This window comes from Bison bison, unplaced genomic scaffold (genome assembly GCF_000754665.1).
Source record: "Bison bison bison isolate TAMUID 2011002044 unplaced genomic scaffold, Bison_UMD1.0 scf7180017864460, whole genome shotgun sequence".
NCBI lineage: Eukaryota > Metazoa > Chordata > Mammalia > Artiodactyla > Bovidae > Bison > Bison bison.
In genome coordinates this window covers 2,132,882-2,159,130 of record NW_011495022.1, presented here as the reverse complement: position 1 = coordinate 2,159,130, position 26,249 = coordinate 2,132,882, and the positions used below count along the sequence as shown (strand labels likewise).

The 26,249-nt window shown below is 41.6% G+C and overlaps 1 protein-coding gene across 1 annotated transcript in view; it reads right to left on the bottom strand.

Annotated features, from left to right (window-relative positions):
• TTN (titin) overlaps nt 1–26,249 on the bottom strand; it is a 275,334-nt gene that overhangs the window by 176,238 nt on the left and 72,847 nt on the right. The window contains 49 exon segments of the mRNA XM_010859754.1: nt 175–465; nt 986–1,273; nt 1,411–1,698; nt 2,434–2,712; nt 2,802–3,080; nt 3,194–3,472; nt 3,583–3,870; nt 4,574–4,852; nt 4,969–5,250; nt 5,805–6,083; nt 6,525–6,806; nt 8,153–8,440; nt 8,582–8,869; nt 9,009–9,287; nt 9,387–9,665; nt 9,760–10,038; nt 10,229–10,516; nt 10,611–10,889; nt 11,042–11,323; nt 11,443–11,721; nt 11,980–12,261; nt 12,814–13,101; nt 13,224–13,511; nt 13,629–13,907; nt 14,011–14,289; nt 14,382–14,660; nt 14,812–15,099; nt 15,213–15,491; nt 16,236–16,517; nt 16,639–16,917; nt 18,044–18,325; nt 18,539–18,817; nt 19,062–19,349; nt 19,451–19,729; nt 19,843–20,121; nt 20,241–20,519; nt 20,620–20,901; nt 21,036–21,314; nt 21,440–21,727; nt 21,843–22,121; nt 22,224–22,502; nt 22,612–22,890; nt 22,985–23,266; nt 23,352–23,630; nt 23,743–24,030; nt 24,148–24,426; nt 24,518–24,796; nt 25,373–25,651; nt 25,751–26,032. Of these exon segments, the coding sequence (XP_010858056.1) occupies nt 175–465; nt 986–1,273; nt 1,411–1,698; nt 2,434–2,712; nt 2,802–3,080; nt 3,194–3,472; nt 3,583–3,870; nt 4,574–4,852; nt 4,969–5,250; nt 5,805–6,083; nt 6,525–6,806; nt 8,153–8,440; nt 8,582–8,869; nt 9,009–9,287; nt 9,387–9,665; nt 9,760–10,038; nt 10,229–10,516; nt 10,611–10,889; nt 11,042–11,323; nt 11,443–11,721; nt 11,980–12,261; nt 12,814–13,101; nt 13,224–13,511; nt 13,629–13,907; nt 14,011–14,289; nt 14,382–14,660; nt 14,812–15,099; nt 15,213–15,491; nt 16,236–16,517; nt 16,639–16,917; nt 18,044–18,325; nt 18,539–18,817; nt 19,062–19,349; nt 19,451–19,729; nt 19,843–20,121; nt 20,241–20,519; nt 20,620–20,901; nt 21,036–21,314; nt 21,440–21,727; nt 21,843–22,121; nt 22,224–22,502; nt 22,612–22,890; nt 22,985–23,266; nt 23,352–23,630; nt 23,743–24,030; nt 24,148–24,426; nt 24,518–24,796; nt 25,373–25,651; nt 25,751–26,032 (13,818 nt within the window).

Genomic DNA, 26,249 nt, shown 5'->3' with positions numbered 1-26,249 from the left:
TACATATACATACATCTATATATCTTAGTAAACATAAGTGAAATTGTAGCAAGCCAATTAAATAATATATATCTGGAATCCAGAAGTAGGTTGAGATGTCAGAAGAAACACACATGGCTGTCTAATGGACAGAAAGGAAAAACGCATCATGCTGGGGCAGTCAAGGAGACTTACCTTTGATGACGATCGAAGATGTACATAAAGCAGAGCCTGCATCATTCGACACTTTGCATGTGTACAAACCAGCATCGTCCATGCCTGCCCTCTTGATTTGCAGCAGAAGTGTGTTGTTCTTGAATGTGATTTCACAGTTAGATGTTGGATGGATCTCTATGTTATTTTTGTACCAAGCAACAGAGATGGGTTGGGAACCAGCAACACGGCCCTCAAGTTTGAAAGAATTCCCTTCTGTTTCTTCTACTGTCTCTGAGAGTTTTTTCGTGAAACTTGGTGGGATCAGCCGCTCTGTAAGAAAGTTCAAGGACATATGAAGTGGAATCCAGAAGTAAGTTATTAATAGGAGGCTTTTCAAGAGAGAGAAGCCATATTTTAAGCTCAAAATCAATGCTGACCAACTAAATACAGCATATTAGTGTAATGTTCCTAAATATTTTGCCTCCCTCCACAAGCTTATTGTATTTATTATTATTTTTAAATTAAAAAAATTACTTTATATCAGAATATAGCTGATTAACAATGTTGTATGTTTTAGTTTTAACAAGTTTATTTTAAACTGTTCTCTGATTTATGGGATGGATGATAAGAATAACTTATGGCCAGTTACAGAACCAGATATTTGTAAAAAGTAAAAGCAGGGGGAGAGAAACTTTAGAGAAATACAGATTTTAAAAGATCATTTTTTTCTCTAGAGAAACTTATTTCTTCTGAAACATTTTTTTTTTATGTCAGTGGTTCAAAAATGTCCTAAATGAAAAAAAAAATCCTAAATATTATCTGTTCTAACAAAACTGATATGCAAAGATACCTTTTATATTGAGCTGAGCTGTGCAGGAGTCCTTTCCCACTTCATTGACAGCATAGCATGTATACTGTCCAGAGTCTCCTTTGTCCACTTTTAGGATGGTCAGGTGGGCACTGTTTTCCAGATAACTAATCTGGTAGTTTCCACCACTTCGGATCTCTCTGTTGTCTTTAGCCCAGGCGACCTTTATCGGCTGTGTCCCAGTCACGTGGCACTCAAAGTCTGCACTCTCTCCCACCACAGCATCCACAGGGGCCAGAGGGATGTCAAAGAAGGGGGGGTTCTTCCCCTCTGGGAGGACAGCAGAAAGACAAGTTTTCAGGCTCCATACCTGACCGTCCTAGGTCACACAAATCGTCCTCCCCTAATTTCAAATTTGGTTCTAACAATTTTACTTACAAAAATAGAAGCTTTAGGGATTCACGCACCTGTGAGAATGAGTCTGGCACTGGAAGAAGCAGAACCTATAGGATTTGTAGCTGTGCAAGAATATTGGCCTGCAAAACTCCGATCAGTTTGGAAAATGTTTAGAGTGGCCACATTATCTAAAAATGATGCTTGTATGTTGGGGCTGTCTTTCACTGGCCTGCCATCTTTAAACCAAGACACTGAGATAGGTTCTGATCCACTGACGGCACACTCAAAAACAACTGGCAGCCCAACTGTTTCCTGAACATCTCTCAACTGTCGAGAAAATGATGGTGGAAGTTTTTGCTCTGTAGGAAGAGAATTAAAGTGATGAATACTTCTGGACATTTTGAATTTACTGAATATTCTTCTCACAATTATTGTTACCTAGATAATAGAACTCCTATAAAAACATCAGGATATCAGGAGATATTCACAACTCTTAAATTAACTTGGACTCAGGGAAAAGCAGGTAAATTTTTGGAGCAAAAGTTTTAATTTGATGGCATGCTGATACATGTTATGGAGAAGGGAATGACAACCCACTCCAGTATTCTTGCCTGAAGAATCTCATGGACAGAGGAGCCTGGCGGGCTACAGTTCATGGGGTCGCAAAGAGTCAGACATGACTGAGTGACTGACACCCATGCGTGGTAGGTGTAAAAATATGTAAGCCAATAGAAAAACTGATTAGTTTAAGGTATATTTCTGGCATGTAGCAGATTCTCTTACTTTTTAAGACTGCTTTCCAGCAATCTGAATGAGACACTCAGGGAGTAAGGATTTAAAAATATGGTTATTTGTTTTTCTTAAAGATTTAATTATAGAGGCAAATGATGACATGATCCTTCTAACTGAAGATTTAGTCATTTTATTTCTCTCTGTAAAGGTGATTGAAAAAGATAATCTAATTTGTAGGTAGAACTACTTAAGCAGAAAACTTTGCATTTGGAAAGATTTCTCCAAAAAGAAAACCCTCACCAGATATTTAAAATCTTGTTCAAAAGACACACATTCATTCACTTTAAAAATATTGCAATCACCTTGAACAGTCAGGAAAGTTGACGAAGAAACTTCTCCCACACTGTTTTCAGCTCGGCAGATATATTCTCCGCTGTCATTACTATCAACCTGGTTGAAAACCAATGTAGCAACATTGTTCCTAAAATGCATCTTGTAGGTAGTAGTAGGTCTCAATTTTGTATCCCCTTTAAACCAGGACACCGCAATTTCAGGGGTCCCGCCAAGCTGGCATTGTAATGAGGCAGAATCTCCAACAGTCACCTTCACAGGCTCCAACTGCCTGACAAAATATGGTGGTTCTACAGACAAGAGAGAGAATCAGTCATGAAGGAGGCATGCTGCAGGGGTTACGTGTATGCAAAGATGGGAATGTGCAATCACAACAAACCTAGTATCAGGATCTGTGCTGAACAGGAGTCTTTTCCGGAAGTGTTCTCAATGTAACAGTTGTACTGCCCTGCGTCCTCCACTGTGCTGCTTGGGATTTCCAGGATCGCAGATCTTTCAGTTGTGGTTATGTTACACCTCTGAGATGGAGTCACGTTTATGCCATTTTTCTTCCATGTCACGGAAATGGGAGGAGTTCCAGTGTATGTGCCCTCTAGGATCAGAGGTTTTCCTTTCTCTATGCTGTAATCATTGAGCTTCTTTACAAATCTTGCTGGGGCTGTAGCAGACAAATTGAAAATACGATATCAAACACATATACACATGGATATGGGCATATCTAGTACTTCACCTATGTTAACTGTAAAAATGCAGAATAGCAGTCAAACAAACCTTTTACGTAGAGATGTGTTGTATAAGAAACTTTGCCAGCTTCATTAGTAACGATGCAGGTATACTCCCCACTCTGTGATGTATCTACGTCAAACAACTCCAGTTCAGCAACTGAATCCTCCAAAGACACATTACATGTGTCCCCTGGTACTAGTTCAGTGCTTCCCTTGAACCAGCTAACACTGAAAGGGGGTGTTCCTTTTACAATGCTTGTGAAGGTTACGTTGGTTCCAGTTAAAACATCCATGGGGTCAGGTTTCTGAACAAAAGATGGTGGTTCTAAACAAAAAAGCACATATCAGAAAAAGGTTAACAATTTTGAATTTTGATTATAAAAGTGTTTAATGCATAATGAAATGCAATGATATTTTACTGTATTTTGGACTGACCTCTCACAGTCAAAGGAGCACTGCACTCATCAGAACCGGCCACATTAGTAGCTATACACGTGTAGTTGCCAGCATCTGATTCTTCCAGCATGTTCACAGTTAAAGCACATGTGTTATCTGTCAGGGTGGTCTGGTATTTCCTTCCACTGCTAATCTCGTTTCTTTCATGGAACCAGGAGACGGAGATTGGAGGTGATCCATAGACTTTACACTCCATTACCACCGAGGAACCAGACAGACCATTTGTCTCTTTCAATCTTCTCGTGAACGAAGGAGGAACAATTCGGTCTGAATGTGATAAAAATCAAACAAACAAGGGACATCAGTTATAAAATGATTTGAAGAGAGAATTATTGTCTTTTTGATGGAATATCCCTAGATCCATTTGGCTCTTTTGTGGGGGTATCAAAGAACTGCCCGAGGCTTCACACAATGGAGAGCCTTGAGAATCAATGGGCAAGATGTGCTAATTGACTTAGGAATTTTGGTCTCTCTTTGCTGTGTATCATTATGTGGAGAATTATTCCAGCATAACCAACAGTAGAAAACCACAGTATCCTCATTCCTTACTCAGGAATTAAGTTTTATTCCTACCACCCTGAATTGTGGTAATTCCTCCAAGAGAAAGGAATAGAACTTTTGGGCTTGCTTTTCTCCTATCTCTATAATGAGGTGGTTGGATGGCATTGTTGATTCAATAGACATGAGTCTGAGGAAGCTCTGGGAGATAGACAGTGAATGACAGGGAAGCCTGGCATGCGGGAGATAGTGAATGACAGGGAAGCCTGGCAGGCTACAATCCATGGGGCTGCAAAGAGTCAGACATGGCTTAGCAACGGAACAACAACAGGATAGGCATATTACCTCTAATTTTGCTGTTGCAGAATGTCAGACTCATGTCACACTGTAGAATGTGGAGCTTCTCATACACATACACGTAAAGCAGGAACTGTACTATGATCACACCGAAACAAAAACCCAACCAACCAACCTGAAACTTGCACTGAGGCTGTGCAGCTGTCTTTGCCCACAGGGTTCTGCACCTCAAAACTGTACACCCCACTGTCACTGGGGGCCATATTAATGATCTTAAGGCCAGACACTTTGTTGAAGAAGCTTATTTTGTATTTGTTGTCACTTGTCAGCTCTTTTCCATCCTTAAACCACTTGGTCGTGAGTTCGGGTGTGCCAGTGACCGAGCATTCCAAGGTACAGGTGTCTCCTGTGGTCACTGTTATGGATTCTGGCTTTTCCACAATTGCTGCAGGCTCTGGAATGAGATACAAATTGCATTCAAGTGTTAAAACCCCATGGAAAAACTAAGGAAGACACAGGTACTGGTAAGTGTATGCCTTCTACTCATGATGACATTCTCTCTGCACTAACCGAGGATGGACACCGTGGCAGAACACTCTTGCATTCCGGCATCGTTTTTGATCTGACAGGTGTATTTCCCAGCGTTGGCTGTTTCCGCTCTTGAAACCTGTAGGGTTGCAGTGTTTTCTGAATAAGAGATCCATATGTTGTCACTTTCTCTGACGATCTCCCCCTTGTCTTTGAACCACACCACGGAAATGGGCTCAGCGCCCTCAACAGTAGCCTGAAGCTGAACTTCTTCACCAACGATGGTAGAAACATCACTGGGTTTCTTCACAAACCTTGGTGGTGCTGAAGAAAAGGGGGCAAAAAAAAAAAAAAAAAGAGATTTAAAAGGTGTGGGGCTAAGAGTATTTCCCTCAAAGCCATCAATGCCAGGAATCAAACTAGTGATCATGCACTCCTTGCATTTCTTAAAGAGGCATTTCTGGTGAGTGGGAGCAAGAATGCATTAGAGTTTTGTACTTTTCTGGCCTTGCCACAAGGCTTGTGGGATCTTAATCTCCTGACCAGGGATTGAATCCTAGGCCACCGAGTGAAAGTGTCGTGTCCTGACCACTAGACCACCAGGGAACCCTCCTAGAGTTTGTGTTAAGCAGAAGGAGTTGAACACCTTTGCTTCTCTAGCTTTCTAATCCAATCAAAATCTACTGGGAAAACTGTTTAAAAGGGTATTTAGTAGGATTTGAAATGCACACTAAACATAAAAAGATTTAGGAAAGGAGAAAGGGGGAAAGTAGAAGAGACACTAGTGGAGAAGGATGGAGCCAGAGCTGAGGGGTCAACAGGGTATTAAAGTTAGAAGGAAAATACTAGTAAGCACGAGAGGCTGAAGTCACTCTAACCTTTCAGAGTGATGGAGCCCACACAGGTGTCACTTCCCACATCATTCGTGGCTTTGCACTGATACTCCCCAACGTCCGCGGCATCGACGCTCAGAATGTGAATACTCGTCAGGAAGTTCTCAGACATGATCTTGTACTTTTTGCCACTCCTAAGTTCTCTCTTGTCTTTATGCCATGAAACTTGAAATGGGGGAGTGCCCTGAAGCTCACATTCAAGGTGAACATCAGCTCCTTTCAGTGTTTCAACGGGATGAGGCTTTTTGCGGAAAATGGGTGGTTCTAAAGTTGGAAGAAAATCAAGTTAGAAAGAAAGGGGAATTAGGCTGTATTCTCTAAGTATGTATTTACAAGTAAAAATCAGTTGTCTAGTCCAACATAGAGAGTATCACTTCCAATTTTCTATTGTATCCTTTAAAACTTTTAGAACCTTGGAGAGTCCAACAGGGAATTGAGAGGACAGCTAGGATGTGCAAGACATAAAAGATGGGTAAATGCTACTCTCCCACTTTGTCCCAGATAGCTAGTGGGAAGCTGCTGTATATATAGCCCAGGGAGCTCAACTAGGTGCTCTGGGATGACCTAGAGGGGTTGGATGGGGAATGGGGCTCAAGGAGGGGGTATTTGTATACTTATGGCTGATTCACACTGTTGTGCAGCAGAAACAAACACCACACTGCAAAGCAATTATATCCCAATTTACAAAGAGAGCGAAGAGCTGACCTTTAACTTTCAAGGAGGTGGTGCTGCTTGCACTGCCGGCGGCATTGCAGGCCTCGCAGGTGTAGTCGCCACTGTCTTCCACGCTGAGCCCGTGCATTTCCAACACTGCCACTGAGTCCACGAACGACATTCTGAATTTACTGCTCTCTTGAATTTCAGTCTCGCCCTTGTACCATAAAACTTTGATTTCTGGAGACCCTCCTATTTTACATTCGTATCTTGTAGATTCATCTTGCTTCACGATTCTTGAAGGTTCTAGCTTCTTAATGAACCTGGGCGGTTCTATGGAAGCAAGAAAGAAAACACAAGGGAAGAGATGGGAAAGACACGTATAATTCAGGATGAAGGGAAAACTCAAAAAGAGAGGTCTTTAGCTCTGGAAAACATATTTATTTGCTATAGTTCAAGAAAGAATAGGTAAGTGAAATCTAATCCTGAAGTAAAATGCCTTTACTTTTGTAAGCACCCACATTAAATATTATTGCAAAAGGAAGGAAGAGACATTAATCCTTGTGCAATCCTCCTACCAGCAAAAGAATCACTTCTTTGTGCAAGATCAGAGGCAGAGTGTGCATCTGTTGGTGAAAGCACTCTATGGTTTACAGGGATTAAGAGCATTTGATTACTTTCTTGTATGTGAACCAGTACAGGTCTGTCGTTTCCTATGGCTGCCAGTTATGTGCCAGGAAGAGTCAGAGTAGCAAAACTGGGTCAGATATCTTAATATTTTAAAGTGCTATTTTCTCCTATAGGACTTTAATAGATATTTCTTCAACCTCTATGATAGCCCTTTGAAGTGGGGAGAGCAATACTTTCTTCATTAACTGAATCAGAAAATTCAAGTTTAGAGAGATAAAATAATTAGCAATATATCACAGGGCACATGGGCTGCTGAATCTAACTCTATTTTAATTTCAAGTTATTTATAAACTGTCACCACAAAAAGTCTTTAAAAATGCTCTCATGAGTTAGACCAGCAGCTCACTGAGTTAATTTCTGACCACAGCAGACAGGAACTGTTTTTGCTACCTTGAGACATGGTTGCCTTCCATGATGTAAGATATTAATGTACTCTCCAGTCCCCTGACTTCCACTATTATTTAAGTGAGGCTAGCAGAAGAGAAGAATTTGACACAATCTGACTCTTCTTGAAGGGCTTTATAGTTTGAGGTGAGGAACAAAACCATTAATTTACAAACTACTGTGGAAAAAAATATCATTCAAGACAACTTCCTTTTATTGTCCTAAGATAGTTTCTTTCAAACTTGGATTATCTTACAATTCTGTGAAAAGTTCCTGTTCTCTCTCTAGTCTCTATTTTTAGCCATTGAAAATGGACCCTCAGCCCATGTTTGACCAGTTTTATATATTTTTTTTAAATTAAAAACTTGCTCCCATTTAGAAGACCCTAGATTTGCTGTAAACTGTAAACTATAAACTTGTAGCCTGCCTAACACCTCCCATAGAGCCTGGCCCATGAAACTGAAGTTGCTCAGTCATGTCCAACTCTTTGAGACCCCATGGACTGTAGCCTAAACCCTAGTCCTAAACACATTTTTCAAGTACACACTTCCTCCTATAGTGTTAGAAGTTGAAATGAGCCCTTGCTATTTTGCTCCAACAAGTACCTTGTACACCCAGATGAGCAGAACAAGAGTCTTTTCCGGCGACATTGCTTGCATAGCAGGTGTACTGCCCAGCATCGCCTTTGCCTATTTTGAGAACCGTCAGAGTGGCGGTATTTTCAACCAAAGTCATCTTGTAGTTGCCTCCAGGACGAATCTCTCGGTTATCTTTAGCCCAAGTGATTTTGATTGGTGCAGTTCCAGTTACGTGACATTTGAAAGAACCACTTTCTCCAAGAGCCAGATCTACTGACACAGGCTTGAGATCAAAGAAAGGAGGTACTTCATGCTCTGGAAAGAATGAAGAGCAACACGGTGACTTCAGTTTCTGTGCTGTCAGACGTGGAGCAGACACTATGTGGCACCAGTCCTTGGTGGCTGGGTGCAGTGAAGCTGCTTTATAACGAAGAGGTCATGTGATGAGTTACTCACCTAAGAGGACGAGCTTCGCGCTGGATGAAGCAGTCCCAAGGGGATTCGAAGCCGAGCAATTGTACTGACCTACGTGGCTCTGGTCAGTTTGCAAAATCTGAAGAGTTGCTACATTGTGAACAAAAGATGTTTGCAGATTAGCATCATCTTTCAAAAGTACCCCATCCTTGTACCAAGACACTTGGAGAGGTTCTGAGCCATTGATGCGACATTCAAATGCAACTGGGAAGCCAAGAGTCTCCTGAACATCCTTCAGTTTTCTTGCAAAGGAAGGTGGAAGTTTGCGCTCTGTAAAGAAGTTATAGACAATCCTTATTTACAAGAGAGAAAACAACCATGGCGTATTTCAATCCATTAACATTGTGATGTTTTTAAGAAAATGGATCTGTCAACACACAGTGAGACTTGCAGAGAAAACTGTCATCACCTTTGATAACAAGCACGGACGAAGAAGCCACCGCTCCCACAATGTTTTCTGCCTTGCAGGTATATTCTCCCACGTCACTGTGATCCACTTTGTTGATCACCAAGGAGGCAACGTTATTTTTGAATTGCATTTTATATGCAGGAGCTGACCGTAGCTTTGTGTGTTCTTTATACCAAGAAATTCTGATTTCTGGGGTTCCATCCACTTTACACTGTAAAGTTATAGGTTCTCCGATGACTGCTTCCACGTGTTCCAGAGGCTCAATGAAATAAGGCGGTTCTGAGGTAGAAAGGATGATAATCAATCAGGCGCACTAACTAAAAGAAGATGTTTTGAAAGAAAGAAAAGAGCAAGAAGAAGAGATAACTGTCAACACACCTAAGACAGACACCACAGCATCACAAATATCTTGACCGGCCTCATTTTCTATTAGGCAACTGTACTGTGCGTAATCCTCTATTGTGCTGTCGAGGATTTCCAGGATGGTAGATTTTTCTGTCATGGTAATACTGCAATTCTGAGACTGTGTAAGGGCAAACTCATTCTTCATCCAGCTCACCGAGATGGGAGGTGTACCCGTAAACGTGGCCTCAAGAACGATGGGGCTTCCTGTCTCGACACTGAAATCGGCCAGTCTTTTCACAAAGGTGGCCGGTTCTATGAGGAGAAAACACAGAGGCAGAATTGACATCTTCAAGTGAAGAATCAGAAAAAATGTTAAAGATATGTGCTTTAGGAGGAAAGGGCAAACCTTTCACAAAAAGATGTGCGGTACAGGAGGCACTGCCAGCGTCATTAGTCACAAGGCAGGAGTAGTCCCCGCTCTGCAAGGGCTCCACCTCAAATAGCTCCAGTTCCGTGACAAAATCTTCCAGAGAGATGCTGCATGACTCCCCGGACACCAGCTCCCTGCTGCCTTTAAACCATTTGACCTTGAAAGGCGGGGTGCCTCTGATGACACTGGTGAATGTGAGGCTCGTTCCAGGGAGCACTTCCACAGAGTCAGGGGTTTGTTCAAAAGAAGGTGGTTCTAGAGACCCCAGGGAAGGGGGAAGATCAAGAGAAAAAAGGAATCCAAGTAAGCAGTGCTTTTTGCTACTTGAAGAAAAAGGAACTAAGACTATGCACGAAGACAAAATACAGAAATCCCCCACAAGGCAGGCACTAAGTCACGTGGTGGAGGCGCTGGAGAAGCAGTGGTCTGGCCCCTGAACACTGACCTTGGATAGTCAGGACCGCCGAGCATTCATCTGACCCAGCCACGTTGGCGGCCACGCACGTGTATGTGCCTGTGTCAGAGGGCTCCAAGAAGCTCAGATTCAAAGTGCAAACGTTTTCCGAAAAGCTGGACTGGCATTTAGGCCCACTGACAATCTCATTGCCATCCTGAAACCAACCCACGGAGATGGGGGCGGAGCCGGAGACTCTGCACTCCAAAACCACTGAGGCCCCGACGATGGCGTTGATGTCCTTCAGCTTGCGGATGAAGGAAGGAGCCACAATCCGATCTGTGTGGATGAAGCGTAGTTTTCCGTTGAAAGAGAAGCTTTATTTTTTCCCCCAGGGAAAATGATATGTTCATGAAAACCTCATATTACTCACCAGAAACGTGGACAGAAACAGTGCAGGTACTCTTACCAACACTGTTCTTCACTTCAAAGCTATATAACCCCTTGTCACTCATTTCTGCACACGGGATTTTAAGCGAAGCCACTTTGTTGACGAATGTGATGTGATGCTTGCTGTCTGCAGCTATTTCTCTGCCATCTTTGAACCACTTGGCTGAAAGTTCTGGTGTTCCAGTCACTACACATTCTAATGCGAAAGCATTTCCAGTAGTGACAGTCATGGGTTCTGGTTTCTCAATGATTCTGGCTGGTTCTAAAAGAAGAAGTATATTGCATTGAACACAAAGTCATCTTTCAAACCAAGAGTATACTCAGTATATTACTGGGTAAGAATAAGATTTGCAGGCGATGTCATAGGTCAAGCAAATGGACATTTTCCCCCTCAGGCTGCACTTTGTTACTAACCTAGGACAGTCAAGATTGCTGAACACTCTCTCATTCCAGCATCATTTTTGATTTGACACACATATTTTCCAGAGTCAGATGCCTCTGGGCTCCCAAGTTGGAGGGTTGCAACATTATCAACAAATGAAATCCTAGTGTTTTCACTCTCTCTGATGACGTCACCTTTATCTTTCAGCCAGACGACAGAAATGGGCTGGAAGCCTTCCACTACAGCCCGCAACTCAACAGCATCCCCAACCAGGGTTGAGGTGTCACTAAGCTTTTTCACAAATCGTGGGGGTTCTAATGAAAGAAATTTGAGGTTAGAGAAGAAAGATGAGAATCACAGCCAAATACATTATTGGTCAAGCAAGAAAAGATGAAAGCAAGAGGCATATATTTTGGGGCCCATGGATACAAACCTTTGAACTTGAGGGTGCAAACACATGTGTCACTCCCCACCTCATTAGTAGCTTTGCAGTAATATTCGCCCACATCGGCGGCTTCCAGGTTAAGGATATGAAGACTTGCATCAAAATTTTTTGAGGTGATTTTAAACTTCTTGCTGCTTCGAACTTGCTTTCGATCTTTAACCCACACCACTTCAAATGGGGGAGTTCCCGAAATTTCACATTGGAATACAACATCAGAACCTTTAAGGGCTCCTATTGGAGAAGGCTTCTGGGTGAAAACAGGAGGTGCTACCAGAAGAAAAGGAGATAAACAATGAGCGCATTTGCCTAAGAAAAGGGAAAATATGTTAGACTTTAAATCATTCAGTGCCTGGAGTGACCATATGACAGTAAACGAACATAAGAAATGACAAGTCATAAAAGCTAGTTTAAGAATTGCAAGCAAATCCCCTTCACTGGCCTTTTTGTTTTGGAGCTCAGAACACTGCTGAGAAAGAATCCAGGGCAGAGGAGAAGGAAGAAAGCAAGGGACTCAGTGTATCTAACCTTTGACGGTCAGGGCTGTGCTGCAGCTGGCGTCCCCAACTCCGTTATGGGCTTCACAGATATAGTCCCCACTGTCCTCTGCGCTGGCTTCATTGATGGTGAGCACTGCCACAGAGTCCACAAAAGACATGTTGTACTTCCAGCTCTCATGAAGTTCACTGTCATTTCGGAACCATGAAACTTTGATTTCTGGAGAACCACTTATTTTGCATTCCAGGTGGATGGATTCTCCCTGCTTTGCAACTTTTGAAGCTTCTAATTTCTTAACAAACTTTGGAGGTTCTAGTAAGTCAAAGGAAGAAACAGCTTATGTTTGTAGCTTAAGATTTTATAAATACCTAATTTTATCTTGTTTATTATTAAGAATATATGTACTTTCTGAGAATTTCATGATAAAATATATTTTTTTTCTGTTAAATAAACTTTTACTATTTTTAATAGAGAATTTAATTGACAAGTTAACCTTGTAGTCTGGATATAGAAACTAAAACATGTAAGTTAATGTATTATAGAAGTATTTGATCAAAATGATAATTCAGAATGCCATATAACAGGAAAAGAGTGAAAAAAAGAGAGGAAATGACATTTAACAAATTTCACATAAACAACACTCTGATAAGATTATACTTAGAGATACACTACTTTAAAAAACAAAATAAAAAGGAAAATAGAACTTTGATTAACTTTGGAGAACTTTGCCTCCAACACTAATATACAAATTCTAATATGATCTAGTTAGTTCATCCCAAACATTTAAAAAATAAAGAAACTTTTCTGAAGAAAATTATGTAAGATGGGAGAGAATAAGTATTGGTCAGTGCCATGTAGAGATACCTTTTACACTGAGTTGAGCTGAGCACATGTCTTTGCCAACATCATTGGTTGCTTGGCAAGTATATTGACCAGAGTCTCCTTTGCCTACTTTAAGAATTCTCAAATGGGGAGTGTTTCCCACACATGTAATTGTGTAGTTTCCTCCAGGACGGATCTCCTTGTTATCTTTTGACCAAGTAATTCGCATTGGTTGAGCACCAGTAACATGACATTCAAAGTCAGCACTTTCCCCAGCAATAATATCTATAGATACAGGCTTGATGTCAAAGAAGGGAGATTTCTTAGGTTCTGGAAGATGAGAAGAAAAATCAGCATACTTTTTGCTGTTGTTCTTTATTGGCTATTTCTACTTTGACAATGAATAGGAAGTCATGGTTTACAAAGAGAAAAAGAGTAACATCGGAACAAACCTCTTGCTGTCAGTCTAGCACTGGAAGACGCTGTTCCAAGTGGATTAGAAGCTGAACAAGAATATTGGCCAGAGTGACTCAAGTCTGTTTGCAGAATTTTTAAAGTTGCCACATTATCTACAAACGATGTCTGTAGATTTTCATCATCTCGTAAAAGTACCCCATCTCTGTACCAGCTCACTTGGATGGGTGCGGAGCCATTCAGTCGACAAGTGAGGGTAACTGGTAACCCAACAGTTTGTTCAACGTCCTTTAGTTGTCTTGCAAAGGAAGGTGGGAGCTGGCGCTCTGCAGGAAGACAAGTAATACTGGAGGCATTAGTACGTGAAACAAAAATGTCCCCATAAAGGGAAGTGTGAAGATAAGGAAGAAGAAATTCCTTAACTCGTAAAATAAAATTATCACCTTGAATTCTGAAGACAGTCTTAGAAGAGGCAGTTCCTATACTGTTTTCTGCTTTACATGTGTACTCTCCACTGTCATTGATGTTCACTTTATTAAAAACAAGTGTGGCCACATTGTTTGTAAAATAAGTCCTGTATTCAGGAGTCGGCCGTAGCTTGGTATCGCCTTTGTACCAAGACACTGTAATTTCTGGGGTCCCAGCAACTTGGCATTGTAAAGAAACGGAATCTCCCACTGATGCCTCCAGAGGCTCCAGTTCCGTAACAAAATAAGGTGGTTCTAAAGAGGAAAGGTTCACGATCAGCAACTGGGATTAAAGAAAACCACACAAACCACGCCTCACGTTAGACAAATGCCAATCATTGGAGAATAAGAAACACACCTAATGTAGATACCAGGGCTTCACAAACATCCCTTCCCGCCTCATTTTCAATCTCGCAGGAATACCGTCCTGCATCTCTTTTTGTGCTGTTCAGAATTTCCAGGATGCAGGTCTTCTCTGTTGTGACTATGCTGCATTTTTCAGACGGTGTTATGTTGAAACCATCCTTTTTCCATGTAACTGAAATGGGGAGTGTTCCCTTATAGGTACTTTCCAAAATGATGGATTTCCCTGGTTCTACAGAGTGATCACTCAGTTTCTTCACAAACACAGCTGGTTCTGGGGAGTGACAAAACATAGCCGTTAAACACAGTAAAAACACGAACAAAGATGCCACTTAAAAAGCAGGAAGCACAAAGACTGGAGCAAACCTTTTACAAAGAGACGGGTAGTGCAGGATGTTTGGCCAGCGTTGTTAGAAACCACACAGGTGTATTCCCCACTCTGAGAGATGTCCACATTAAATAATTCCAGTTCTGCCACAGTGTCTTCAAAATAGATGTTGCACCTGTCTCCTTTCACCAGTTCTCTGGCACCTCTGAACCAGCCGACCTTAAATGGAGGGGTTCCTCTAATAACACTTGTGAAGGTGATGTTTTTGCCTGGTAGTACTTCCAAAGGTTCAGGTTCCTTCACGAAAGAGGGTGGTTCTATACAAGCAAGGAGGACAATGAAAAGATCCTGTAAGTTTCAGATTTAGTTGCGATTTTTATCAAAAAGAAGATGCCTTTTGAATGTGTCAGCAGGGATGGGCACCCAAAGAAGAACTTGTAAGAAAGGATGTGAGTGTCTGACACTGACCTTGTACAGCCAGCACTGCACGGCACTCATCAGACCCAGCGACATTAGCAGCCACACATGTGTAACTGCCCATATCTGATGAGTCCAGAGAATTGAGCTGCAATGTGCAGATGTTATCTGAAAATGTAGTTTGGTACTTCGCTCCACTGACAATTTTGGTTTTCCCATGAAACCAGGCAACAGAGATTGGTGATGATCCGGCTACTTTGCACTCCAAGATACAAGATGTACCCAGCACTCCAATGGTATCTTTCAGTCTTCGTGTGAAAGAGGGAGGAACCATTCGGTCTGCATGAGGAGAGGCAAGAGACTTGAGGTTTGAAAGAACAGCAGAGACTCGAGGGAAGAAAGCTTGTGAAAGGAATTTGCTGAAGCAATGGGAAGAATATGTCACAACTAACCTGAAACATCGACCACGGCTGTGCAGCTGCTTTTGCCAACATTATTTTGAACCTGGAAAGTGTATGTGCCTGCGTCCTGCTTTTCAACAGAGAGAATCTTCAAGGAAGAGATTTTGTTGTAGAAGCTAAATTTGTGTTTTTGGCTGCTGGTCAACAGCTTTCCATCCTTGTACCATTCGACTGAGAGTTCAGGAGTGCCAGCCACCTTACACTCCAGAGTGCACGTTTCTCCTACAGTAACTGTCATTGAACCTGCTTTCTCGACAATGACCGCAGGTTCTGAAATAAAACGTGATAGCCATCTGTTAAAAACTGTTAGCTTCACCTTGTCTCTACTATCAAATTCATTAACACTGTTTCTTTCAATTATATGGATATCTTCAGGCCCTCTTTCTCTAGACCTTAAAATGAGAATCCATAATTACATGCTGTCATGAAATTATAGGAGTTATTAAGAAATATGTTTTTGCATTATTCAACTTCTGAAATAATTCAATGTCATATATTGATTTGTACTTGACCCTCTCTAGAACAAAGCCCACATGTTCCTGTGAATTGCTCAGTATTGTTGCTCTACTTTAAGGAGCTAAAGACAGCTTTTTCAAAGTTGTTTTTCAAACAACTGCAAAATTAAAAATGAATATGCCCAAAGATGAAAGTGCAAGTCATTCTTATCAAACTTTGATCTTTGGAGTTTTTGTCAGCTTAAACAGTAACACTTGAGAAAAAAAATCTCCTTGTAGCATATGTTGGACTCTCATTTTTTTCATGGTTAAACAAAAGACAGTCGTGATTTTCTCTGCTAATTCATCAAGAAAATAATAAAAATGGTTAATTTTTGTTAGGATCACAGACACAGAAAAGAGTGCCTGAAAGGTCCTTTTCCATAAACCTTTGAGATAGGTGAGGATTGATATATTCTAGAAATTAAAAAAAGGAAATTCTGCCACTATCTCTTAGTAAGTCGTCTCAGTGTTTGGCACCTCCTTATATCAGAGAACTACTGCACCATATTGTACCAACCTAAAACAGTCAACGTGGCCATGTTCTCCCTCATTCCACCGTCATTCTTGATTTGGCAGATATACTTCCCAGCATTAGCTGGTTCTGCTTTTGAAAACTGCAGAGTGGCAACATTTTCCACAAATGTAATTCTGATGTTTTCACTTTCTCTAACCACTTCTTCCTTCTCTTTAAGCCACTGGACAGAAATAGGCTGGGTGCCTTCTATGGATGCTTGTAACTCAGCAGGCTCACCAGCTACAACTGTGAGGCTGTTCAGCTTGGAGACAAATCTTGGTGGTTCTGAACAGGGAAAGATGGATGGAGATTGTTGGAAAGATTGTCCAGATAATGAAAAAGAGAAAACAAATAACCATTTTGCATGTTCCTGCCATTTCTGCCACGTGCAGGAAATAATGCTTACCTTTTAGTTTTACAATGCAAATGCAAGTATCGCTTCCCACTTCATTCCGTGCTTTACAGTGGTATTCACCAATGTCTAAAGTGTCAACATTGAGAATGTGAATGCTTGCATGGAAATTTTTGGATGCAATCTTGTATTTCTTGCTACTCCGGAGTTGTCGCTTATCTTTGTACCAAACCACCTCAAATGGTGGTGTTCCGGAAAGTTCACATTCAATACTAACTTCAGCATTTTTAAGGGTTTCTACCACAGGAGGGAAGCTGCTAAAAACAGGTGGTTCTGTAAAAAATAAGAATTCCTCATGAACTAGGCTACTTAACTTCATATAATGTTTTTATTTCTTTGTTTAAAAATTGGAAGAAAGAGTCAAACTACTAACACAGGTCTGGCACTATGACTTTAGTGCTGAAGAATAATAGCCTCAGAGAAGCAATAGGGCCTTTACAGAATCACTTGGCTTCACTGGCTGAGGACCCAGACCAGACCCCAGACAACCTTACTGAGCAGCTCAACATTCTGTCTACACCACTTTACTAATTTAGTAAAGATTGATGTGAAATTGTAAAACAAAACAAAAACCAAACACACCTCTAAAGCCAAGTGTAAGGATTATTATGATCTGTATGAGGTATGGGGTCCTGACTTCAGGGATGAAATTTTTTTGTATGTGCTTTACTCTTGGGATACTTGGAAGTTATCACACCATCTGTGTTCTAAGTCTTCCACATCAACAAGTGGTTTTTGCAATAATTGCCTCACAATATGACAAACAGATTCTGTGACAAAAATTCTGGAAAATACTAGTACTATTTACAACACAGTATAGTGATCTTATTTTAAAAACTAGGAACTAGTTTTGAGAGAGAAAAAACAATATAATTATCCTGTTGTAAATGTAAGGTTAAAACCTCTATTGCTTGAAACTTGGGATATATGTGGCAAATAGTCTTTGTTTTAAATAAAAGATAAAGATCATGCTGAGGATGATGATATATTTATAAGTTGACTGAAGGCAAAAGTTAATTTTAAAATGTCTTCCTTTTTTGAGTGTTTGAAACATCAAATTTGAACTGCTTGGCTAATATGTTGAGGTGATGTATACCTGTGATGGATTCATTTTGATATTTGCAAAACTAATACAATTATGTAAAGTTTAAAAATAAAATAAAATTAAAAAAAAAGAATTATGATATTGGCATAACAAGAAAAATATCTCAGAATGATTATCTATATGTGAGCAAATCTTAAGAAAAACATCTAAAAACAGAAATGATACTATTTGGGAAAATGTCCTATGATCTCAAATGGAAGCTAAAGATGACCGTAAAACAATGAAGAGCTCTGATAGCCAGAGGAGAAGAAGGTGGGCTTCAGGTAATGAGGAAGAGAAGAAAGAGGTTTCTACCTTTTACAATAACCTTGGTGCTACAGCTTGTGCTGCCAGCAGGATTCTGAGCCTCACAAATGAAATCCCCAGTGTCCTCAGTACCAAGATAATTCATCTGTAAGACGGCCACTGAATCAATGAAAGCCATTCTGTATTTATCGCTGGCTGGGAGTTCATGTTCATTTCTGTACCACACAACTCTGATGTCTGGGGATCCAGTTATTTTGCATTCAAGTCGTGCTGAGTCACCTGCTTTCACTATTTTGGTCGCTTCTAGTTTCTTTACAAACTTTGGTGGTTCTAGAGAGTGAAGAAAAGAGGAGATTATGAGGGAACATAACAGATATAAATAACACAAGTTCAGTTAAGTAGTACAAAAGAAAAACATGAAACATGAACAATGCCTGGCCAATAGAAGGGTATTTTCTTGACTGGGTAGATGCATTGTAAAAGATTAGAGAAAGGACCAGAGCCACAGGCAGACAGAAACATAAAACAATCAAACTTGCACACCTGTCACAAGCAATGTTGTGGTACAAGAGTCGCTACCAACATCATTGGTAACTTGGCAAGTGTACTGTCCAGTCTTGGAGGCATCCACTGAGTAGAGATTTAAGAAGCTAGTTGACCCTTCCAAGCCAATGAAACATTTAGGTCCAGAGGCAAGTTCCACATCATCCTTAAACCACTTGATTTTAAATGGTGGTGTTCCTTTTAGCACAGCTTTAAATTCCACTGTAGAGTCAGGTATGGCTTGTTGTCGCTCAGGTTTCACTAAGAAGCTTGGAGGTTCTATAGATTTGAAGAGAAATGCATATGATTAAATGCCTTGTAGTTGGATTATTTCAACAGTTTTAAGGCCATGTAAGAAAACACTACTGAAAAGAGGTAATGACTGAATATTTCTTGAACTCAATACAGATGTATCTAAAGAAACAGAATTATGGCGATTTTTAGTTTTAAAGGACACCAGCAAAGAGTGTTACATTTAAAAGCAACCAGAGAGAAGAGCTAGAAGAGGTTAAGAAAGTCTAACCTTTTACAGTCAAGATGCCGCTGCACGCTGCATCCCCTGCTACGTTTGATACTCGGCATGTGTAATTCGCAGTGTCTTCTAATTCCAGGTTGTTCACATCCAGTGATACAGTGTTCTCATGACAGACGAGTCTGTATTTTGCACTTGTAGATATTTCTTTTCCATCCTTAAACCACTGAGCACTAATAGGAAGTGAGCCAGAAACTTTGCACTCCATATGAATGGAAGAGCCTAGCACTTTATCCATTTTGGTTAACTTTTTGGTGAATGATGGAGGAATATTTTGATCTGTCCAATGCAAACAACAAAAAACACCCATTAATCATTGCCACTCGTTTACCAAGGACATAATATACATAAGGGATCTGACGGGGGCCGAGAGTACAGACCTAGCACTCTCAGGTAGGCATCGCAGCTGCTGCTTCCAAAGTCATTTTCCACCTTGAAAGTGTACTCGCCGCTGTCTTGCTTCATTACTGACTGAATCCTAAAACTGGCCACGTTGTTTTCAAAACTCATCGAAAAATATCTACTAGGCACAATCTGTTTCCCATCTTTAAGCCACTTGACTTTGAGTTCTGGCGTTCCAGCCACAACACACTCCAAGGTCACTGGGTCTCTCTCAGTTACATCGACAGATTTAGCTTTCTCTATGATCTGAGCGGGTTCTGTAGTAAGAATGGAAACATGGATGAGTTGCACTCATAATTCCATGGAAAAAGGGTTATTGCTTGTGAAACTGTCTCCAGAGAATAACTCTGAAAGGGGCTAGCTCACACACCTTGTACTAAAAGGAAAGCGTAACACCTCTCAACTCCTGACTCATTCTTGGCTTGACACGTGTACCTCCCACTGTGTCCATTATCCACAGATCTAATTTGAAGTGTGGCCACGCTGTTCACAAAGGAGATGTGAACATTGTCATCTTCATCCAGAATCTGGTCATCCTTGAGCCAGGTGATAGAAATGGGAGGAGAGCCCGCCACAGTGCTCTGAAAGGTGGCAGAACTTTTCAAAACAGTAGTGATGTTTTCTATCTTCTTTATGAACGAGGGTGGCTCTGTGATTAAAGTAGACAGTATGAGAAGAGGAAGTTTATCTGAACTCCTACCCATCATCACAAGATGAAAACTTTACAGAATTTGTACTGGGCAGCCAGCTCCTTTGCATCCAACTGACCTTTCAGAGAGACTCGAGCACTGCAAGAGCAGCTGCCGCCTTCATTGGATACGATGCACTGGTAGTCACCAGTGTCTGAAGGGTCACATCTGTTTATGTTGAGATTAAACACTGACACTCTGTCAGTCAGGGTATATTTTTTGCTGCTCCGAATTTCCTTGTTATTCCTCAGCCAAGTGACTTGGAATGGAGATGTTCCCATAACTTCACACTCCAGCTCCACATCACTATCTTTGACTACCTCCACGGGTTTCAGCTCCCTGATAAAGGTGGGAGGCTCTAAAGATTCAAAAAGGAGACAGAGAATCGTTTACTCCAGGGAAGACCCAAGGACCAGCCAGGAGCATAGCCAGAATGGAAATGAGAAGCAGTAACGCACCTTTCACTTTTAACTCAATGCTGCAGCTTGCAGTGCCTGCATCGTTTTGAGCTTCACAGACGTAAGTCCCACTATTTTCCACCCTGGCCCCAGATATCTGGAAAGTGGCTAAACCATCAATGAAGGAAATGCCATGTTTCTCAACAGCTGTTATTTCGTTCCCGTCCAGATACCAAGAAACTCTGATTTCAGGCGTGCCTGTTATCTGGCATTCAAATGTCGTGGACTGTCCATTCCTCAGCACTAGCACTGGGCTGGGCTTCTTAATGAATTGAGGAGGTTCTAAAGATGGGGAAAAACGTGTGATGGTGAACATTTTTTATACTAAAGACCAATGAGCAAAACTGTTTTCTCAAGCCCGCTACCCTGAAGAAAATCTAGGCAAGCAAGACAGTGAGAAGATAGAGAGACCAGACCTTTCACAAAGAGAGAGGCTTTAGTGGTTGCTGTGCCAACATCATTGCTCAGTTGGCAGATGTAGGTCCCCGAATCGGCAGCTTTGGCTGAAAAGAGCTCCAGGATGGTGGAGGTGTCATCCTTCCAGACTGAGCGAGCCGCTCCAGAGTGCAACTCTTTGTTGTCTTTAAACCACTTTATTGTCATGGGTGCAGTGCCACCCACAAGTGCCTTTAACTGAACCCTTGTATTGGGATTGACATCTTGTGACTGTGGCTTTTCCAGGAAGTAAGGGGGTTCTGGGGTGAAAGAAGAAGAAGCGAAAGGGGAAAGGAAGGTTTATTTTAGAACTGATCAGTCAAGGAAAGAATTAAGAAATCAGAGAGCAGCAAGTTCTCGAGAGGCAGAGACAAAATTTGCCAACCTTTGACGGTCAGATGGCCGCTGCACTGGTTGTGTCCAGCCTTGTTAGTGGCAGAACAAGTGTAGGTGCCACTGTCTGAACCTTCCAGATGACTGATTTCCAAGAAGGCAGTGTTGTCATGAAAAGAGAACTTGTATTTTTCACTAGCTGTTATTTCTTGGTCATCTTTGAACCACTGGATGCTTATGGGATGTGACCCAGCCACTATACATTCTAAGTCAATGGAAGACCCTTTAATGCTGTCCATTTTCTTCAGCTTTTTGGTGAATGACGGAGGTATGATAAGATCTACGCAATGAAAAAAAAAAAGTCAATCTACTGATTTATACTTTTTTTCTAAAATTGAAAGAGATGAAAGAGCATAGAAATGCCCAGTTCCTCGCCATAGAAAAGCTGTACCAACCTAAGACATTAATGCTAGCCTTGCAGCTGCTCCTCCCGACATCATTTTGGACTTCAAAAGTATATTCACCACTATCTCTCTTTTCTGTAGAAATAATCTTCAGTATAGAGACAGTGTCAGTGACACTGATTTTATATTTTTGGCCCGGTGTCAGTTCTTGGCCATCTTTAAACCATTTGGCTGTAATCTCCTTAGTCCCTGAAAATTTAACCTGCAAAGTGGCAGGGTCTCCTTGGGTGACATCTATAGACACAGCCTCTTCAATGATTGTTGCAGGTTCTATGGAAAACAAAGGGATAGGTGTGGGTTGTGAATGGCTCTGGTTAAAGGCTTACATCTGCATTTTTTCCCTAGAACCCACAGTGAGCTTTCTGAACCAACCTTTTACTGAGAGTACTGCGAAACACCTTTGTATTCCTGCATCGTTTTTGGCCTGGCAAACATATTTCCCATCGTGCTTGACTTCAATGCCACTGAGGTACAGACTTGCCACATTGTTCTCAAAGGTCATTCTTATGTTATCGTCTTCAGTGATTTCCTCGTTGTCTTTTAGCCAAGTCACCGTGATGGGCAGGGAGCCCTTCAGCGTGGCCTGGAAGGCAGCGGTGCCTCCTCTAAGGGAGCTGGTGCTCTCGATCCTCTTTACAAAGGTTGGGGGTTCTAATGGAAGAACGAATTCTCAATCAATACCAACTCCAGAGCGAAACCAGCTTAACAAAAAGCATCGACTCCAAAGAAAAGCCAGTCTGTCATCAGCACTGACACTAACCTCTTAAAGTCACCCTGGCACTGCAGGTGCTGCTGCCCACCTCATTGGTGACCCGACACTGGTATTCACCCACGTCCGCAGCAACAAACTTGAGGATCTGCAGGCTAACCAGCCGATCCTGAATGAAGGTTTTGTACTTCCTGCCACTTCGCAGTGTGGTGTTGTCTTTGAACCAAGTGATCTCAAAGGGAGGCGTGCCTGCCACCTCAGCCAGCAACATGACATCATATTCCTTCAACACTTCAATGGGCTTAAATTCCTTGGTAAAGTAAGGTGACTCTACAGGGGAAAGGAATTATTTTGAGTTAATGGGAGTGGAGTCGGTGCCCCGGGCCATAACTTTGGTAACACAAGAGACAACGTGAACACAAACCTTTGACTATCAGAATGCTACTGCAGTGGTCACTGCCAGCCTCATTTTGAGCCTCACACATATATTCACCACTGTCTTCGACAGCAATATCTGTAAGTCGTAGAACCGCAGTGGACTCCACAAAAGACATTTTGTGTTTGCTGCTCTCCTTAATTTCTCTATCATTTGCAAACCATGTTATTTTAATTGGAGGGGTGCCCGTGACTTTGCAGGCTAGCTGGGTGGTGTCTCCCTTCTTTAAGAGCTGGGACAGCTCTAACCTTTCAACAAATGTGGCAGGTTCTGTGGAAGGAAGTCATTCAGAGGCATGAGAAAGAGGCAAGAACTAACAACGGTAGCTCAAAGATGTCAAGGAAATTCTGCAAACCTTTTACAAATAAGTTTGCACTGCACTCCACAGCTCCAGCCACGTTGCTGACTTTACAGGTATATGTGCCTGAATCGGTGGTTTTTACTGAATATAGTTCCAGGGAACTTTCTAAAGCTTCTTTGTTGATATAGCAGTTTCCACCAGAAACCAGCTCTTTGTCACCCTTAAACCATCTGATTGTGAAAGGGGTAGACCCTTGGAAGGTGCTCTTCAGGAACACAGCTGAGCCAGGCAGGATGTCCTTTGATGCAGGTTTAGTTACAAAACTGGGTGGTTCTAAAGGAGTGTAAAGAAAGAATTTCAAAGAGTTAAGAGGTGCCATTGAAAGGAAGATACCTTAATTTGAACATCATTTACATAAGAATGAAAGGCACAGTCTCCAGCCAACCTTGCACAATCAGGGCTCCACTGCAGTCTTTGCTACCCACGGAATTCGTGGCTCGACAGGTGAAATTCCCGGCATCACTCATGTCTACTCCGCTTATTTCCAAAGAGGCTGTGCCTTCCACAAAGGCTATTCTGTATCTGTCAGAGGAGGTTACTTCTTTACCATCCTTAAACCAGGACACCCTCATGGGGAGGGAGCCAGCAATTTTGCAGTCCAGTCTGCAGGTGCCACTAACCATACTGTCCACATTTCGAAGGGGTTTGGTAAAGAATGGAGCAATGTCTCGATCTGTTCATGGTACAAGAAGAGAAGAAAGAACAATGTGGAAAGGCGCAGTGATTTTAGTGTTGGTTGTCAGTTGGCTTTCAAAGGAATATGGGAGCACAGGTTTTTACGGATACTAACCTAAGACAGTGAAGGTTGTCTCACAGGAGCTGCTGCCCACTTCATTGGAAATCTCAAACGTGTACTGGCCGCTATCGTGCAGTTCAGCTGAATAAAATTTGAGTTGGGCAACGTTGTTTTTGAAACTTATCCTATACTTTTTACTGGCGACCAAAGGTCTCCCATCTTTGTACCATTTTGGCTTGAGTTCTGGGGTGCCTGCGACTGTGTACTCCAGCGTGGCTGGGTCTCCTGCGGTCACTTGGATCAGCTCTGCTCTCTCAATGATTTTAGCGGGTTCTACAATGGTATTAAATAGTTAGAATTCTGCAGTGTTGATTAAGGTTTCATTTTTAAAAGAAATATCAATTCAAAATGTTCCTCCACGAACCTTTAACTATTAATTCCCCAACAGACGTTTGGCTTCCGGCTTCATTTTCAGCCAGGCATGTGTATTTGTCACCAAAACTAATCTGCACATCAGGGATTATCAAGACTGCCACACCACTGGCAAAGCTCATTTTGATCTTTCCATCTTCTTTAATGATCTCCTGTCCCTTCATCCATGTGACAGAAATGGGTTCTGACCCTCTCACGGCAGCTTGTAAAGTAACCGTCTGTCCTGCCAGTGCAGTAAAATCATCTACTTTCTTTACAAAGGTTGGTGGTTCTAGTTAAAGAAAGACAGCATATAAAATTGATCATTCCCAAACACTGTGACACCATGTGCATGCAAGAATTTTATCTCGATTACATTTATCTAGTCCATAGTGTTGATTGATTAGAAAAAGAAATCCAATTTAAGAGGTATTACACTTCCATGCAAGAAGAAGATGCAAAGATACACAGCTATCAGCTGACAAAATTGCTTATTGCATAATTCATTTTTCTAGACCTGGGTTCAGTTTCTGGGTCTGAAAGATCCCCTGGAGAAGGAAACGGCAACCCACTCCAGTATTCTTGCCTGGAAAATCCCATGGACAGAGGAGCCTTGTGGGCGACAGTCCATGGGGTCGCAAGAGTTGGATACAACTTAGCAACTAAATCACCACCACCATCAGAGACTCAATATTTACACTGGCCTCAAGATAAAGACTGCAGTGTTCCCAGGGTCCTAGGTCAAACCGAAGGCAAAACGTATTTTCAAAAATTAGGAGAAGAGGAGAATGTACCCATTTTACTTCCTTGAGCTAAGAAAGCTATTTTGACAATTTATTAAAGAGAGGTGAATTTTTCAAGCACTAACCTTTTAGTAAGTGGGTTGCAACACAGCCACACTTCCCAACTTCATTAGCAACCACACACTCATAGTCACCAACGTCCGCGCTATTAAAAGAAAAGATCTCCAGGGACACAGTGGACTTCTGAGAAAACAACCTGTACTTTTTACTACTTCGAATTTGCTTCTTATCCTTGAACCAGCTAATTTCAAATGGTCCAGTGCCTGCGATTTCACACTGAAGGAGGGCATTTGTTCCTCTCACTATGTCTGCAGGCTCAAGAGTTTTGATGAAAGAAGGAGGTTCTACAAAAGCATGAAAGGATTGTATAAGTTACGTGTTACAAACAGGTAAAAAGAAAACCTTGTCTCAAAAACCAATGGACTATGACCAAGTCAACAAACCTTTGACAACTATTTCAGCGCTGCAACTGTCACTGCCGACGTCATTCACTGCTTCACACGAGTAAGTCCCGCTGTCTTCAACTTTTACATCCGTAATGTCAAGGACAGCCTCAGAATTGACAAAGGACATTCTGATTGTGTTACTCTCAGTAAGTTCTTTGTTATTTTTAAACCAAGTAACCTGGATCACAGGTGAGCCTTTCAGCCTGCAGTGGAGGCGTGCTGATTCACCTGGGAGCATTAAGTAAGAAGGATCCACCTTCTTCACAAAGGATGGTGGCTCTATATGAGGTTAACAGAAAAGAAAAGGAAAAGACATCTGAAGCATAAAGCACACACAAACAAAGTAGACATCACACAATAAAAAGACACACACAACACACACACACAATATCTTCATGAAATTCCTGAACAGGTTGTGGTATACTTAATAGCTTTCCATATTTCTATGACTCCAAAATGTTTTCCCAGACTCTTGATTTAAAAAATAAACAAAAAC